Genomic DNA, 18612 nt, shown 5'->3' with positions numbered 1-18612 from the left:
TATTGTCTGAATTATCAGCAAAAAAGTTTTTCATTATATAAAATCTAACTCTCCAATGTCACAACTTAGGACCATTTCCTCTTGCCCTATCACGCATTACTTGGGAAAAAAAAGACCAACCCCTGCCTTGCTACAGCCTCCTTTCAGGTGGTTACAAAGTGAGATAAGGTCACCCCAAAGCCTCCTTTCCTCCAGGCTAAACAACCTCAGTTCTCTCAGCTCCTCCTCATAAGACTTGCACTCCAGACCCTGCCCCAACTTTGCTGCCAAATAAAGGAAGAATTGCTCTCCAGAGCAAGGCCTTTGGGATGCTGGCCCCGAGGCAGTCTCCATGCTCATGAGGCCCAGGGGGTTGTTTTCAGCACAAACAGCCTCATAGAAGATGAAGAAAATGAAGAAAATTAACACTAATCCAGCCAAAACCAGCATAATTACCAAAGTAAGCAAAAGCATTTTTCAGTGCAGTGTTGCCATGAAACAGTTATTATTGTTTTATCATCTGCATCACCCTTTAAGTGATACACACTGAAAAATTGCCTTATATTGATTATCATATCATAAACAGATTTTATAATCTAAAGCAATATAAATCCTATTACAGGCTGTAGCTGCAGCTGCTGAAGACAAACTGTTAACCAGAAATTATGTACATTTTACTACAGAATCTTTATATTTCTCAAATCAAACCCCTCAAGAAGGAGAATTTAAGTATATAAAATAATTTCAATAGTTATCCAACTGATTTCTGCTTCCTGTGCTAGCAATTTAGAATTTTTGAGTCTTAATTTTGAAGAAACTTTTTTGTCAGACAACTGAAGACATCTAACTAAATTCCACACTATAAGTCAATAAGTAGCCAGTATCTCTGCTGTGTTTAAGATTATTCCAGAGTTATACAGCAATATTATCAATGCAACTGTCTCCAGATTTAATGGGTCGTTTCTCCTCTCTGTAGCTATCTTACCTTCTGGATGTAAGAGAAAGGTTTTAGATAATCTATTCTGATAAGAGATGTGCTGTTCACTAAAGAATAATTATAAAGAAAACTCAGCAAATGAAGAAAAACCATTTATCAGCTCAATAAAGCTGCTATAAGGCTTGCCTATTGTTTCACCTAATGTATTACAGTATGTATTGGTCTCTAATCGGCCCTGTCTGAAGCATGACAATAAAACAGCAGGATAAAGCCAAAAGTCATACTACAAAATCATACTCCAAATTCACTCCACATTGTCTTCAAAAAGACAGCTGGTTGGAAAGCATTATAAATCAAAAAAAATTGTTGATAAAATTATTCTTATTCTCCTTCACATAATATCTTAGGTGTATACATATATAAACAAACAGTAACTGTGCAGGATTTCTGTCAGACCTTTCTACAAACCCACAGGAGAGTCCTATGTGGTATATCAGGCACATGAATAGCAGGAGTTACTAAAAATGTAGCCATTCAAAAAGTCACTTACAAATCATTAGAACATTTTTCACTAATCTGAATAAATAACCTGATAGAACATTTCTGGAAGTGTAAAAGGTACACATGAAAAAGCCCCTTGGATTCATTACTTATTCTCTGTGATTCTAGAAATATTGGTATACCTAAAGCTTTGCAAGTGGAGGAATATGTATATAATGCTATCACCCCACAAGATGTTCTCTCACAGTGGCTTCATGGCTCATCTGCTCCTTCCTTTAACACTAATGTATACATCCTAATTCTTCTCAAACATGAATATAAGATATAATGTTATATTTGCTATAGATATAGTTAGATTTACAGCTACCCACAAGCCTCATCCTTTTTTAAACTTTCAGTTCCAAACCTGCTCTATTTCAATATTGTAAAAACTATGTTTACACTTCATTTTACTCTTCTTCTTACAGAACAGTAGAAGATATAAATCCCAACTAAAATTTCTTTAATCTTACTTCTCCAATCACCTCGAAACATGGTGACAATTCATATTCTAACACAGTCTAATCTGCTCCTCTTTAATACAGGAATGGTTCCATCCCAACAGAAGACAAAAAATTTCAAATAACAGTTCCCTGGTGATTCAGTAATTTATTGCAAAGTGTTCTAGAACATAGAAGAATTAAATACTTCATGTAAAAGTCACAGGAATTTATTGGTCATTATGTAAATCACTCCCACAACACATATAGCGAAAAAATATTATTTTGCCTTGAAGGTGACTCTCTGGAAGAGACTATGCACTATACCAAACCCCAAGATGAGGGAGGTACATAGCAGAACCTTTTATTTTGCTTTCCCACCACACCAACAACTCACGGTTGCAGTATATTTTTTGCCCTACCCAAAAATGCAAATGCTTACTGGGACCATGAGTTACTTTAAAAGACATTCTCCTTGCAAGACAGTGGTTTCCCTTTGTGAATAATTGTCACCTGTTGATCCCAGACAAAATATTCTCATTAACAGAAGGATTACTATTAAACACAAAACAATTACCATCTACAACACTGGCTCAAAAATACTACACATTTTCAAGTATTTCAGGTACAACTTTAAAGACTGTATCTTTGATTATCTTCCATTATCACCTTACCTTGTTTGACAGCTGAGGAGCAACATCTCCCTGTTATTAATTAAAACTTGTAGCAAGACCAGAAAGGCTTTTGCTCGAATAAAAGTTGAAGGACTTTCAAGTAGACGAGTAATTGTCGTCACAAAATCCTTGGTGGAAATAAACATAAGGACATGAAGGTTATTCACACTGTATTGTAAGACTGTATACACTTAAAGCTTGCTCATTTTTATGTCACTCATAGGAAAAAAAATCCATAGAACACTAACAAATAAATTCTGTCCAAGACTGACTGGCCCAGTGTAAAGCTGCTTTGAACATCTTCAGAAATGGTAGAGTAAAAAGTAAACACTACTTAATGTACCACATCCAAAATAGTATGAAATAAATTACAAAAGATGATAAAATTTATATTTTTAAGGGCTTACCATAAGCACAAACATAGGATATTTTAATACATTTATTTTAAAACAAAGCTGAACTATTTTCAGAATGTATATGTATTTAAGCACAAATATGATGAAATTCTTAGCTATTAATTCCCTTATATGAAGGGAATTTTAAAAACTACAAGGAAGGAAGGAATATTAAAAACTACACAGTAGTTGAATAAAATCTTATCTACATCAGATACCAAATTATACACCAGATGCTCCAAATAGATGGCAAAATTGTTTCCACCTTCTCTGTTCTTATCTAATCTAGTCTTATTTGGAGTTCAAAAAGTGAACAACATCTTTTCAAGGAAGAAATAAAATTAGGACTTGAAAAGAAAGAAGAAGGATAAATGAAATCAGAACTGAAAACTGAATCAGAATTTACAAACTGTGTCAACTGGCTTTGTGCAAAAATTAGAGCACAAACAGCCTCATCAATAGAACCTGCCTTCAAAGAGCAGAGCTGAATTCTCAAGGCAATGATACTATAGTATAGATGAGTAGTGTATGCATGTTATGTACAGAGTTAAAAATCCCGCTCTGTGATGCACATTTAACATATATTAATGTTCAAATTCACTATTTGCTGACTGAATAACTGCAAATCAGCCCTGACTGTAATTTATTAGAGCCATCCTTTGCAACAATTAACTATACTTCTTCATTGAGGATGGAGAAAGAGCAGGAGCAAAAGAGTTGGCTAAGAAACCATTCAATCTTATTCTGACACCATTTTAACCCTGTCTTCAAAAGCAGTCATCATTCAGGAACTACAGAAATCCCAGAAAAACCAGCTGCTATTAATTATTATACAACTGTCCTGCTGTACTTCAATAATTTATTTCATAAATAGAAAAATTTCTCAGTCTTGGGATTTAAAAGTTTACTGCTTTAAATACTTCAGCAACTTACAAAGCCTGATTTGTAGCACGTCCAGTATGAATTTCCAGCAGTCAAGTTCTTAAATTACAATCTAATAGATGCAAAGGTTGAATTTTAATTGTGGTTTGCTTTTTCAATGCTTTTTTTTTAGTTAAAAAACCAAAGCAACAAACAACAACAACAAAGTTTTTATGTTCAGAAACCTCATAAAACCTCAGACATAGGCAAAGAGTTTATATAATGCAACACTGACTGTGCTAATATAGACTTGATAGACCATGCACAAGGACACCATGACAAAGACACATGCAACTACAAGCCAAAGCACATCTATTTTTAGTCCCCATACTTTGGAAAGCAAGAGTGTCTCAATGCTACATGTGGGGGTTAACATGGGTTAAGACAATTAAAATAGTTACATCAGATTTATCTGGGAATGCTCTAATAATCTAGCTTAAGAAATAAATGTGACCTGTTGGAATTTGCTTTTCTGGCTAGTTTAAGGACTGCAAAACAGCATTAGTTTATCCAAAGAAAATCTCAAGCACATCCTTGCTGAGCTGAAGGACTTGGTGTATCAGAAAAGCCAAAAATCACTCAAATACTGCCAAATACATTATTTATTATTTCTCTGTTCTACAGTTCCTCCCTCCCCTGCAAATGTTTGATGTATCCATGGAGACTCTGCAGAATAGGACACTCTCTTCATTTCAAGTGAACACACTGCAACAAGATTATAACTTTATATTGGATACACTGAGCAATACTGCAAAGCAAGTTTAAAAGAAAAGCAATGATGTTATTGAATTGGCTATACAAGCAGAGAACAGCTAGACCACTATCTCACTACACAAGAACAGAAATTACAATAGCAAACCCCTGTTGCATAGCTATGTATTTTCAAATTTCCCTTCTGTGTTTTGCAAATATCTGCATATTATAAGTTTAGAGTTACAAAGATTTTGTTAAAGGTATTTTTATCTTTTTATTCATTCGTACTGATATTGACAAAACTATCTTCTACAGTGGTAGTTACTTGTCCACATTCAGGTAAAAGACAAAGAATTGAAAACAGTTACTGAAATATGAGGACAATGATTATAATGTATTTACAATGCAGTTGTGACAATATATTGCTGTAAGTATTTGAATAATTTTATTTATGACGAGTTGAGGAAGAAAGAAACCAAATAAAAAACACCTTACTACATTATCTGACCTTTGGAAGAACCTAATTGCATTCAAAAAGCTGTGACTGATTTTCATTAATCCAAAGGGGAATCTTGACAGCCAGATGAAAGTAATTAGCAGTGGGGTTTTTTTAATCTACTGCTATAATGCATTCAAGATTTGTGATTTTGAGTTCTTCTTCCACACTTTATTTTAAAAACATAATTTCAACTATTTTGTTTCCAAAACAGGAAACTAAAACCAGAAGTCTCTGTATCAGAGAGGGACAAAACCCAGTCCCTTCTGGCTATTTTAGTTTTCTGAAGTTTTGTATTAGTATAGATGATCACAGAACTTCAATTCTGCCTTTTGTTTTGTACCTGATTTTTACTACTGTTCTTGAAGACTGAAGAAAACAAGGGCAGTCCTAATTCTTACAAGCCAAGGGTGTTTCCAGATAACATACACAAAGCTAAATTATCTCCATCTTGAATTTATATCTTTAAGTATCTTTTAATATGTTGCTTGCACCTATATTAAACAGAGAGTCACTTTGTCACTACCTTCTGTGTGACACTGAGGTCCTTCTGCCTCTGGAGCTACACAAGAATTTTACAGAATGCAAAATAATCTGCAGGTCCACACTACTCACTCTTCCTTTCTCTCATTAAGGTGTGGACTTTTGCATCATGAGCATGAAATATTGAAAATTGCATGGACTGTTAAATTTGATTTTCAGAGCTAAAATAATATCTCTCCATGTGATGTGATAGCACCTAGCAGTTCAACACAGGAGCATATTTGTATTTTTAGATTCTATTCAAGAAAAATACAAATTTATTTTCAGCTTCCAAAATCCTACAATCTAATTTCCAGATCACAGAACATTGTGTGTTGGAAGCGATCATCAAGTCCAACTCCTAAGTGAGTTCAGGCTCACACAGAGACTGAACCAACAGCCTGGGTGTTATTACCACCAGGCTCTAACAACTGAGCTAATCTCAATTTAAAAAACAACCAATTCTATGAGATTTAAGTTTCTCTGAGCTGTAATGCAGGTACAGTTACCAAATGTGGGCCCATGCAATAGAACCAGACCTACTTTATCTGTTTTTACTGTACAGTGTTTTTCACTTACACCTTTGGGTACTATTCCCACTTCTATCATTAGTTTGATATATGCTATTAAAAGAATGTCTACATTTGTCCGTATTTCAATTTTCTAATCTGTCAAATTTTATTAGAATTGTTCATAAGAACTGCAGTATCATAAATGGAATTCTAGCCATTGTCCATAAGAAATTAGTATCATTATGGGAGTTCTTTTAGCAAAGTAAGTCCTATATAACAAGAAACTCTTCACAGAAAACATCATGCTGTAGCCATAGGCTAGCTGCACATTGGATTCTTCTGCTGAATGTTCAAGTGAATGATTTTTGACCATACTCCTCTGACTATATCATCAACTCACAGTAATGCACACTGTTAGCACAGCATTACAGGACAATTTGCCACCTGTTAGTGCTGCTGTTGTGGGATCTGGAAAGTGCATCTGACATGCACTCACAAAAACACACTGGCGATTCTGACATGGTACAGAAATTAATTTTAGGAAGAGAATGAGTGATTTCAGGCCACATGGGTGGGATTATGTTTTAATTTTAATACAATTGTTAAAAAAATACATTGGGAAATTAAATTCTCTCTCAACTAATGTCCAACAGATTATTATAGTCAAGGTGATTGTCACATCACAACATACATTACAACAGTGTATCTGAGGAAAACAAGAACTATAGCTCCTTCTTTCTTTGTGGTTTTTATCCTTTCCAAACAGAGGGAGATTATTACTTTCATTTATGAACTATGCAGATACACTGCCAAAAAAGAAAGACTTTTTCTCTAAATACAAAATAATTTGAGGATCAAAATAGAAAACTTTTAACCACTTCTACCAAAAATTATATTACACATAAACCAAATCCAGTTGTTTTATTCAATGACACTAAAAAGAAAAACCTAAGGTATTAAAATGCTAATTCTTGCAAGATATTTCACTTACAAATTGACTTAAGGTCCTTTAAGGAGAGCATAAAGTACAGTTTCAGATTTAATCAGGACACTCCGTATTTTCTATTTTAAAAGTCTAAGAGAGCTATGTCAAATAGCTGTCCTTACTGATTCGTTACTGATTTTTCTTAGGGCCCATTATCAGTTATGGTCAGGCTAGGGTATTCTGGATTGATTGAATCCTAGCTGCAGGAACAATTTATACACCCATTAGTACCATTTCTCAAAGATCCATGAGAGAAAGAAAAACTACACATCTTATAATTTAGATTTTAAGCAAATAGAAATATAAAAGAAACACGTTCCTCATTTCCTGCTATTCAGATATGCAAATGTCACTGAGACTTATTTTGAAAACCCAAAACTACTCGCAGTGTCAATTTTAACTTTTCCTTTCATTAAATTCCATGCCAGTGAAATATTAATCTGAACTCAAACCTTTTCTTGAATTAGCCTCTGTAGATGAATCCCACATGACAACATTGCTGAAAACATCGTGAGCATGTACTGCTGAATTTTGCACATTCCATTTGCCAAGGAATTCAGTACAGCTGTTAATCCCACTTTTTCAATGACACTCTGGAAAGCATTAGGTGAGGAACGAGTAATTCTGCACAAAGCCTAAAAAAGTGAAAAAAAAAATGAAATTAAGGAGACTATTATCTCAAGAAAAATACTTGAAAATAAAAGCATATGGTGAGTTTTCCAATAGTTTAAGGAAAAAAAGGAATGCATACAGATTCATTTTTAAGACACATATTAGGGGATAAGACCAATTATTTTCAGAGACCTGGAATTCTTCTAAATACATTGCTATACACTCTGTGCAGCTGAAATTCAAATATTTCATACACTAACATCCACATTAAAAAGTCACATTACTCTTTTCCTCTAGAGAACAATAATGATGAAGCATCACAGCCCATGCTTGAGTCTTTTGTCAAGCACAGAATATAAACAGCATCAGATAACACTGTACTAGAAAGGAGAACAGGGAGAGAAAATACAGACATAGCACATAACACAGAATTTATAGGTACCCATAAAGGGGGGCATCTTCTCTCTCCCTGCTCATGGACAATAATGATGTATGTACTATTTCAGTGTCTAAAGTCTATCCTTAGCTCTAGATACTCCTTCAGATCTAGGTACTTATTAGGAAACAGTGATTAGTATAATAAACTTGCAAACTATTCTCCAAATGGTTGATTTTCAAGTATCAGTGATTAAAATAATATTAATAGAAAATGTAGGTACTGACCATGCTCCATTAAAGTGAGCAAAAACTTGTTCAGTGTCTACTAACTTAGCTATTTCCTAGCAAACATTACCAAACAATCTTCAGGGTGGCCTCATCTCCAAATCAATCTCCTTTTGATACCTGTAAAAATGCAACCTTCAAGATACTATAACCGCATTTGTTCTCTCCAGATAAAGAAAATAAGACTCTTTACACATTAATTTTTTCCTTTGGTCTGAATATACTGTTAGCATAGAAGAAGAGCTGATGTCAAATATTGGATTCACATGAAAATCTGTTTTTCAGGAAAAACTTTGAAGGTGACTCCCTTTTGTGAAATGTAAGTAATATTTACGATTTCTTTGTTCTCTTCAAACCAGCTATATTTAGAAATTGCTGTTTACTTGGTGTGCACTCAATAGTAAGGTCTCATTTAAGAGAAACTATAGTCAATTACACAGAATACGACCACCAGAGAAAAGCTTTCTATCTAAGAACACCAGAAACCATCCAGTTCACCAGTGCCCTTCGAAACATTACTCGAAACCAACTAAAAAAGAAGGAAAAAGAAGAAAAAAGGCATAAAAGACAGTAAATCATGAACTTGACAGACATTTTATTGATGCTGTTCATCTACTCTGCTCCTGTTCTTCCTTGTCCTTTCTGGTCCAGGAACCACATCGATTGCAGCCGTTTAGTTTTCTTCTTTTATTATTTTTTAATTCTCTTTTTAAACACAGACACTCAATCTCAGTCCCTTAGTACAGCACGCTCAATTTCCCCCAGGATACAATCCAGCTCTTCACCTCTATTCAGAGTTTTCAAAATGAATGGGCAGGAGGTATGTGTATTCACTAGAAACATCCTTGAGGGTCATACTACCAATGAACTGCTGAGACCTAGGGACAGGCTGTGCCAAAGCAACATGGAGCTAACTTGGTGTACTAACATGCTCTTTGCAGATTTTACACTGCCTTAGATCTCTGCTACACACCTTGCCAAACAAGGGTGGCCATCACATTACTTCCAGGCAAACCTCATAGGAAAGACATTGGAGGCTGTCTTCTAGTATAATACTGAAGTTTTGGAGGTAGCAGAAAAGGTCCAGCCCACCAATAACCAAGGGGAGAAGCTTTAAATGCCCATTAGTTTGTACATCACAGAATGCTCTGCTGTATGAACGAACCTAACACTACAGCAGAAAAGCAGAAGATAGAATTTAAATGTGGGATAGAGTACAGAGCACTCTAAACCACTTCAGTAGATCCAATACTGGGAGAAAACAGATGGAGATAGGTCAAAAGGTGGTGGAGCAGGAACTGGAAATGGATGATGATGACATAAGAATAGAGCTCACACCATCATCTCCAGGCAGCAATCTTGGAACATGAAATGTTCTTAGTGAGAGTAAGGCTTCAGTAGAACTTCTCCTGGAACTGGCTTCTCCACCCCTGCTCTCTGCTGGAGCCTTAACCAGCACCTCTTCTCTCAGCAGCTCCAAACTTTGCCTCATTATTCTTATTGGTCACTTCCAACTTGAGATACTCCAGGGTCCTATGATCATCTCTGCCATACCCTTTAGTCTTACAGGCTACATGTGACTGGGTAACATTCACCCTTTCAGGATATCTTCCATGACTCTCAAGTTTAAGAATGAATGCACTAAAGTATCTGCAATACAGAAGTCTCTGAAAGAAACTATTCAATACCAATTACTTAAGAAAATGACAAAGGAGCTAAATCCCCAAAAAAAGACTGTGTGAGCTTTCCCAAATTAGTTTCCATTTAAGGAGCTTATGTTTTGTTACTTCTCTTCCAGCAGAAAAAGTTATCTCCTAGAAACAAAATTTAAAGTTTTTTTAAAAAAATTAAAAAACTTTCAGCATACTGAAAAGAAATATTCTTCCTGCTGCTGAGCTTGTCAGAATATCACTGTGACATCTTACAGACTTTTTTTTCTGAGTCTAGCAAAATGATAAAAAGACACAGCTCTCCTACAGGCAAAATCTGTGATATTTACCTGAGGCATGTTGGACTCCAAAGTGAGAAAAAAATACTGAGATACAATCCCCATTTGTCACCTCTGATAGGCAGGACAAAGTGAAGTGTCATTTCTAGACTCCAGAGACTAAAGACAGAGAATCTTCTTGATATATTTTTATTATTGACTGAAATAATCACAATGAGAATTCCATAGTCCTTTACTGCTGATAGACTTTGCAGACAGACTGCTAACTCTAAGTAAAGATATGACAGACAATTTCTTAACAGAAATGTATTTTTACATTCTAATATAGATGTCAGTTAAGAATAAATTCTTCAGGATACATTCAAATAAGGCAGGAATGACTGCATAATAAAACTAAATAGGACACTGATGATGTCAATTTTTGTGGTCATGTAGGACAAAAATGCCTACATATCTGTAGCAACAATTTAATGGATGTAGAAATTATACAGTACACTATAACTGGAGAATACATTAGTATTTTATTTTTTAAATTAGCATACCACTAAAATCTCCATAAACTTTAGCTGGGAAAAGATCTTCCTGTGCTAGATTTCAATATCAATTGATTTTTATCAGATGAAGTTAAGATTATATATCTAAATGCCACAGCAGCATTAATACATAACCATGAATTATATCAGGCATTGAGTAATAAGTTTATCTACTTCTTACTTTTAGTGTTTCACTACAAAGCAGCAAAAAGATTAAAGTAGTATCACCTTAGTGCATCCTACTTTAGAAGCTTCCTTGTTCAATTCACTTCATATAAAAGTATTAAACTTCAGTCTTCTGATAACAGAAACAATCTCTAAAATCGTGGAGGGGAAAATCCAGGAGCCCATTCAGACCCAAGAACACTTGTGTAAAATGATCTGACTGAAAAAAGGAGATGGATTCAGCTACATGGATAGCAATAATTTCCATGAAGACCAGAAAAACTAGAAGAAAGCAGTTTCACCAAGGATATAAAACGGTAAATGTGTCTTTCTCTTGCAACTCTCCTCACAGCTGCTTTCATTCAAAGCTCTCCAATATGTGAATTTGGAACAAGCCCTACCTCCAGCATGACTGAGTCTTCAGTAAGTACACAAGGGAAAAGTATGATCTCCAGGAAGCCTATTGCCTTCACAGGAAATGAACATTAGTTGGGAACAGTTATGATTTTATTTATATTGTCCACATGTACATTTATACCACAGATATGCATAAAATGTTGAAGAAATTTTTACCTTAGCTGATCTCAGTGTGCACACTCAACTTGGTTGTCTTTTTAAAATGCCGGCCTCAACATCCAAGCACACATTGCTAAGCAACTTTGAGAAAGAAAAGGTAACAGAATGATAAAAAACATCTTTCTTACTTAGATTGTCAATTGCCATTGAAAGGATGTTCCACAAATCAGATTAGTTTCTCTAGGAAATTCCAGTAATTGCAGCTATCATGACCTCCCAAAACACACTGCTTCATCCTGACAGATGTCACGGGTAAGAAAGCTTCTAGAGTAGCTTCTGAAGGCTAAGATATTTTATAATATGAAGATTTTAAATACAAGAAAAAGAATTAGGAAGTAAGAGCTTGGCAAACCAATGTCATTCCAAGTCCCAGTGTCAACCCACGACTGCCAGATGATTCAACTTTGGAATATAAATATTGCGGTAAAACTCACTGCACTTAACAGGCCTAGCTGAACAAGAAGCCCATAAAGATCAGGCTGCTGTATCACACCTACAGGAACAAGAGGTGAAGGAACTGAGGAACTCACAATCTGTGATATGTTCAGTCTACTCACTTGGAAGAGATCACACAAACACCAGCACTGTCCAACTGCACTGAGCAATTAACAAAGCCTCACTGGACTAGTACATAGAGGTAGCTATCAATGGACACAAAAAGAAAAAAGGAGCAAACTAGGCTACAACAAGCTCTTCAGGTTTTAGCTTCCTCTTACACATTTTTCTGCAATCTTCCAGTTTTTCCAGCAGGAAAATTTTCTTCTCATCAGTACTGCTTAAAAGAGGCTAGATGCCTATAGCATAAACACTATAGAGAAGAAAAGGCTTCTTAGTGGTTCACCTAAACCTGGGAGGATCCAGTGACCTGGGTTGTCAAAAGAAGCAAAGCATAGAGAGGGACAAACAACAATCCACTCCTCTCATAGTCTCTTGATACTCATCCAAGGGCAAGGTGAGCAAACCATACAGTATTGATGACACAAAAGCTGTAGGGAATCTCCACTGATGACAAGTTTATTCTTGACTATCAGATATGTAGCTTCTGCTTATTACTGAGCAGGGAAGAAAGCTCTGTCCACCTCAAGCACACTGCATTGCTAAGAAGAAATTGAGTTTTCAGGAGGGGAAAGAAAAAAAAGAAAAAGCATAGTGATAGCTCCTCCTATGATCCCTTTTAGCTCAGTGTCTGAATGCCATTGAGACAGACAGGTTCTCCAGAATATGCTGTTTGCTGTGGTACACAGTGCAGGCATAACTGGCCAATTGGCCCCTACAAATGGACCAGCCCTGGGAGTCTACTGTAGGAATCAAGAGAATGGTAAATGACAAAGCAAAGTTCTCCAAGCAGATAGCAGAGAAACAAGAGGGAACTTTCAGCATGAGTTGAAAGAGATTAAAAAAAAAAAAATACTATGACCGAGTAGCAAACAAATAACAACTTCCCAGTCTAATGATTTGCAAGCATAGAAAGTACATGGTACAAAACAACCCTTATAGCAAAAGTAGTGATAGAAGAGAGGATTGAGTAGGCTACTTTAAAAACTCAGTAAGTAAAGGAAGTCATAATTTATCTCCAGTCTTTTCCCATGCATGCAGTTGTGATCAAAGCACAAAATTCAAAGATCAAATGGGTGAAGTCTCAAAAAGACCCTTTCTAAAAAAGCAGCCTAATAGCCCGACACACACATATACTTTACATATTTAGAGACAGACTATTCTGTACCCATGAAAGTTCTAAGACTGTTTTTGCCAAGAATTTCAGATACTACAGAGCAAAGGTTTTTATTTTACTAAATAGGTTTTCTATTTGAAAATGTCAAGACATTTTCCCAATATTTGAGCAGTTTATATTGCAGGCAAGACTGCCACAAATATACACTAAGACAAAAAAAAATCAATAAATTGATTTTTTTAATCATAAATTTATGATACCACATACCTCTTCAGCCACACTTCAAATGAATTTTTATTTCTCTCTTTTTTATCACCTTTATGCTAGATGTGTCTATGTGTATGCTGCTGCAGCTGTGACGCTACCATTTTCCATTTGGAAAGCAAGAGCTCCATCCAACCTGGCCCTGAACACGGCCAGGGAATGGGGCAGCCAAACTTTTCTGGGAAACATTGGTACTGTGCCAATGCCTCACCACCCTCACAATAAAGAATTTTTTTCCCAATATCTAATCTAAACCTATTTACTTTTAGTTTGAATCCATCCCCCCATGTCCTGTCACTACATGCTCTTGGGTTAAAGTTACAGTCCTGCTAAGTATTTTCAACCTCATAAATCCTTTTGTTCCAAACTTTCTGCTTGCATGTCAACACTCTATTTGTCTTGTTATCGTTCTATATTGCCTTAAAAATTCTAGGCAAAGACTAGGCTCTAACAATTTTATAAAAAGAAATTTTATTAATTCAACTAAGTCTTCTAAACAAGTCTTTGATAAAGAGAATAAACAATTCTCGTTTGAAAAATCATGAAAAAAGAGAAATTTCAATTTTGCAAGAATTTAATAGATTCTTTGAAAGGTTAAACTTTTTAAACATAATTAATTATTGCCAGCATAAGGAAATATATGTTCTGCAAAATGATGAATCACAAGAATAATTCATAAGCACTGAACTGTAATAAATGCATTTTTCAATTTCAGAAATTTTTAAATTTATTTTAATGTGTCTGAAACATAAAACCCACAAATCTACCACAAACATGCTCAAATACATTTCAGTTCCAATTCAAAAGGTTTTTCAGACTAAAGGCCAATGCACTACTCTACCACAAAAGGAAATTCCTTACCGAAATAGGAGTTATCTTCAAAGAATCTCCTGTAGAATGTGTGAAAAGGTACCACAAGACAGGTCCAATTTCTCCTGTAATAAATCCTTGTGCATGGTATGAACGAGTAGTACAAACATTTTCAATTATCTTTGCTGCTATATGGTTCACTACCCGCTCTTCCTAGAGGAAGGAGAAGGAAAACTCATTTGCAAATGTTTGTAATTTCTTTGTAAATTACAGTCTATGTCCACATTTTATTCAATGTATACTGTCTTGGTGTGGCTCTTAATTCTTTTTGATACTTGCAAAAGTAAGTTTTCAAGAAACCTCACCTGATGACAAAGTTATGTTCACAGATCCTACTTTCCCCCACTTTCTCTTCTACTGCAAAGACAGTTTAATACAAGCATAACTTAATACAAAACCTTGCATCTCCAAATAATCACCCCAAATTAAATGTAATCATTACAAATGAAAAGCTTTTGTTTTGTTATGTTAAAGGTGTTCCATGATCAGCATTCATCACTAGAACATGTTCTAAATAGTACAATTATGAGAGATTCAGTTACATTAGGAAAGAAAATTTACATTAAACCCTCTTTGTCTTGGTACCAGGATTTGTCTTGCAAATTAAGTTGTTCCATAATTCCCTTCTAAGCAGACAATCCTGACCACTGCTTAAGACTTAAATTATTAGGTCCCATTTACTACAAGAAGTCCTGAATTTCCATATGAGATTCTGAATCCTTCATATTTTTAGTACTAACCCAATAATTTTCACTTAAAATCAGAGTCTTTAACTGGAAGATATATCACTGGTGTTGTTTTGGCTGTGCATTGCCTCACTTCATCTCAGTCTTGAACTACAAAAAAGTGAAATCTCTCATCAATGTCTTTAATAGCATCTTGAATTTAGCAAGAATGAATTTTAATGTCATTTTTATAATTCAATTTGTCCTTTTAGTCTGGCTTCACAAATAATTCATCATAATATCTTGTAGATTTCTTTCTTATACTGATCTCTATTTTAGCCTACTAAGCTTTGGATTTCTGAGAGTTATCTTTACAATCAGAGCCACCAACAACTGTGAGCAATGATAATGAAACCTTTCAGAAAGTAGTACAAAAGAGGAGAACTTGCAGAAGGGAAGAACTTAAGCTTCATTAAAATATATTCAATATCCACTTTTCCTTCTACTAACTTATTAGTTCTAAAATATAGATTTTAGATGCAGAAATATTTGAAAACTCTTAGTATAATGCTGTCAAAAAAAAAAGGTTGTATTCACCATTTTCATTATAATCCTTCCTGCTCTTCCATAGAACTGCAGCTCTACTCAAAATATTTAACAGAAATACCAAAGTCAATTTCCATCTAAAGGTGTTACACTCTTATATAAAAAATCCACTGAATTCTGTGGTCTTCCTTCTTATTTGCAGCCACAAAACCAAAGACAATTTAAGCTTCTCTTTTTTTGTAGTTTTGATTACTGCAAAATAGGGCATTATTTTGACCTACAAAAGACCTAAATACACAGATACTCATACATGTTTACTAAAATTTAAATTCTGAAAACATTTTATAAATAATGCCCAGTTTAATATTTTTTCTGTGAATTATAATTCTGCATTTCAGTCTTTTTGTGGGGGGGTAGAGTTAGGGTAAAAATACGTGCATTTATCAAATTGACTAAATTGATGCATTTAACAATTTAAGCCATAATTGAAACATAATTGCCAAGTTAAGTCTCTCTTACATATCAAGTGATTATTAAGACTGCCAATTGGGACTACACTCCTAATTTAAGCAGGCATAAACACTTAATAAACGAACTATAATCCTATTAATTAATCATAATCAAAGCAATATATAGTGGATTAATAATGTTAACAAATTTCCAGATACAATTTTTATTGTTTTTCTTTATCAAATTCAGTCCTGAAGATGTGCTTTATTTCCTTTCAGCCACTGATGGGATGAGTTATGCCCTGTTCCAGACTGTCCTGCTACTTTGACTAGAAAATGGTCATGCATCATCACTGTGCTCTAAATGCTCAATGACGCTGCCAAAGTAATTCTATTGCTGCCACTTGAGACCTTCCATTTCAGTCCTCTGGTATCTGTTCTTGAGCACTATCTAAACAAGACTTGTACAATGTTCTGCTTAATTAGCTGTCTGCAAGGGAAGCCTGATCTAAACTAGTATTTGGCCTCCTAACTAAAGGAGTCATCCAGTGATCTTACCAGCAAATAAGCTATTTTAGTGAACAGAAATGGATATTCAAGATATGAGTAAAGCAGTTCCATATATCAGTAACCCTCTGTCCACATAATGAACTGCATGAAATCTAAAACTATAAATAGAATTGTATAAAAGAAGAAGCTATACATGCTTTATTTTCAATTAGTTAAGTTTTCAACTAGTTTTATAAAGTACACTTAAAGCTCCTAATTTTCAGTCATGTTGAACACTTGCAGATATATCTGTTTCCAGTGAAGTCAGGGATGCTTAATGAAAAAGAGCCCTGAGTGAAAATGCAAATACCAGAATGATAGGAAGTTGCAAACTAAACTACTAAAATAAAAGGAAAACTCCTTTTAATCAAGTCTTTATATTTTAATTATGGGGGGGGGGGATTAACATCGTAAAAAATCTACTCCCATGTTTTTAAAATAACTGAATCTACCAGATATTTTTACCGACTGTTATAAATTTAACAGTGTAGCAAAAATTTTGGAAGCACTGACGTTACAGTCACTATGATAACAAACATGCTACCAAAAAATACCATAACTTCATTTTCTTAGAAGTTAGGATAAAATATTTTATGATCCTTTTAAAGTAGGTTTACTGATGGAACTAAGTTGCGGGCAGCTGTTGACGCCACTGAAGGCAGAGAGGCCCTGCAGAGAGACCTCAGCAAATTAAGAGATCTGGATAATCACCCATCATGTGAAGTTTGAGAAGGGCAAGTCCCAGATTCTGCACTTGGTTTGGGACAATGCTGCGTGTATGGAGAGGGTTTTGAATAAATGAAGAAAAATACATAAAAGGGAAATGGTTTTCACATTAGCATTAGGTACTCCATATTAAATAGGAATATCCTTTCTGAAACAGAAAGTATCTTCCATGACTGGATAACATAGTAGGTCTAACAGTTATACATTTTAGCAGGAGAAATAAGGACCTTCCTATCTTTGAGATTGAGCACAAACATTTAGTAGTTGAACTTAAACAAATACAGATGCCTGGAACAGGCATTTTGTTTCACTGTTGAACACAGTTACTGGAAAAGATCAGCAAATAAATATTGGAATGTTTACTACATCCATTCTGACAGACCACAACATTATACTAACACTAAACATGTCAAATCAAGCTTATCATTTACTTATTTATGAGTGTACCAATTCCCTTTATTTTGACACATAAGTGAACTCAACTGTTCTTTGCTTGACTTGAAAATCATCTTCTGTCTCAAGTTAACACTGAAACGCAGGAAATTTGAACTTGTGTTCCCCTACAGATAAAAGACTTTCCCAATCTTCTATTTCCATCACCCTAAAACTCCTTTCACTGACCCATACACTTTTTTTATCACTGTTAGGTTTTCAGGCACAGAAGGTACATGAAAATGACACTACCTGCATTTTCTGAACATTTTGCTCCTTTATAGGCAAATAAAAGGGACACACACACATATTTCAAACTTCTTCCTGTTCTACTGTTCTGTTTCAGAAGGCAATTCTGTTTTGATAATGACAAATCTTATAAAACTTCAGAAGTCCAAGAGCACTTCAGAGCAGTTCATAATAAAACTCAGGAACAGTGAACTTAGCTTACAAAAATCAAAACTATATAAACCATAGTACTGAATGACATTAACTGGTTTTATTTTCTTGATTTTTTTTTTAAATACATAAAATAAAGCTTCTTAACTGGAAATTAAAACTAGAAGTGAGTATTTATAAGGCATATACAATGCAATGTGGTAGCTCAGACCTTATTACAAAAAGTTTGTTTGCCATTTTTGTAAATACTGAGACAATATGTCTATATTCACTTCAGAAAACATCCTGATTTAAAATTTTCTTAACTCACAACTGGGCTTAGAACAATTACAATTAGTTAATTATGTAATTATGTATAATTTTTAAAAATTATTAATATAAGAATGAAAAACTTATGTACTTTTAATAGAGAAAAGCTGGTGACAAATGTTTTCAGAGCTGCATAGCCA

The 18612-nt window shown here is 34.7% G+C and overlaps 1 protein-coding gene across 1 annotated transcript in view; it reads right to left on the bottom strand.

Annotated features, from left to right (window-relative positions):
• The window catches only part of ULK4 (unc-51 like kinase 4), a 209986-nt gene that overhangs the window by 150283 nt on the left and 41091 nt on the right, over nucleotides 1-18612 (bottom strand). Inside the window, exons 20-22 of the mRNA XM_058808529.1 lie at nucleotides 14389-14550; nucleotides 7547-7729; nucleotides 2571-2698 (exon numbers count right to left, since the gene is read on the bottom strand). Coding sequence (XP_058664512.1) covers nucleotides 2571-2698; nucleotides 7547-7729; nucleotides 14389-14550 — 473 coding nt within the window. The remainder of the gene's footprint in view (nucleotides 1-2570; nucleotides 2699-7546; nucleotides 7730-14388; nucleotides 14551-18612) is intronic.

The sequence above is a fragment of the Ammospiza caudacuta genome, chromosome 1, assembly GCF_027887145.1.
Source record: "Ammospiza caudacuta isolate bAmmCau1 chromosome 1, bAmmCau1.pri, whole genome shotgun sequence".
Taxonomy (NCBI): domain Eukaryota; kingdom Metazoa; phylum Chordata; class Aves; order Passeriformes; family Passerellidae; genus Ammospiza; species Ammospiza caudacuta.
This window is presented reverse-complemented; position numbering and strand designations above follow the sequence as displayed.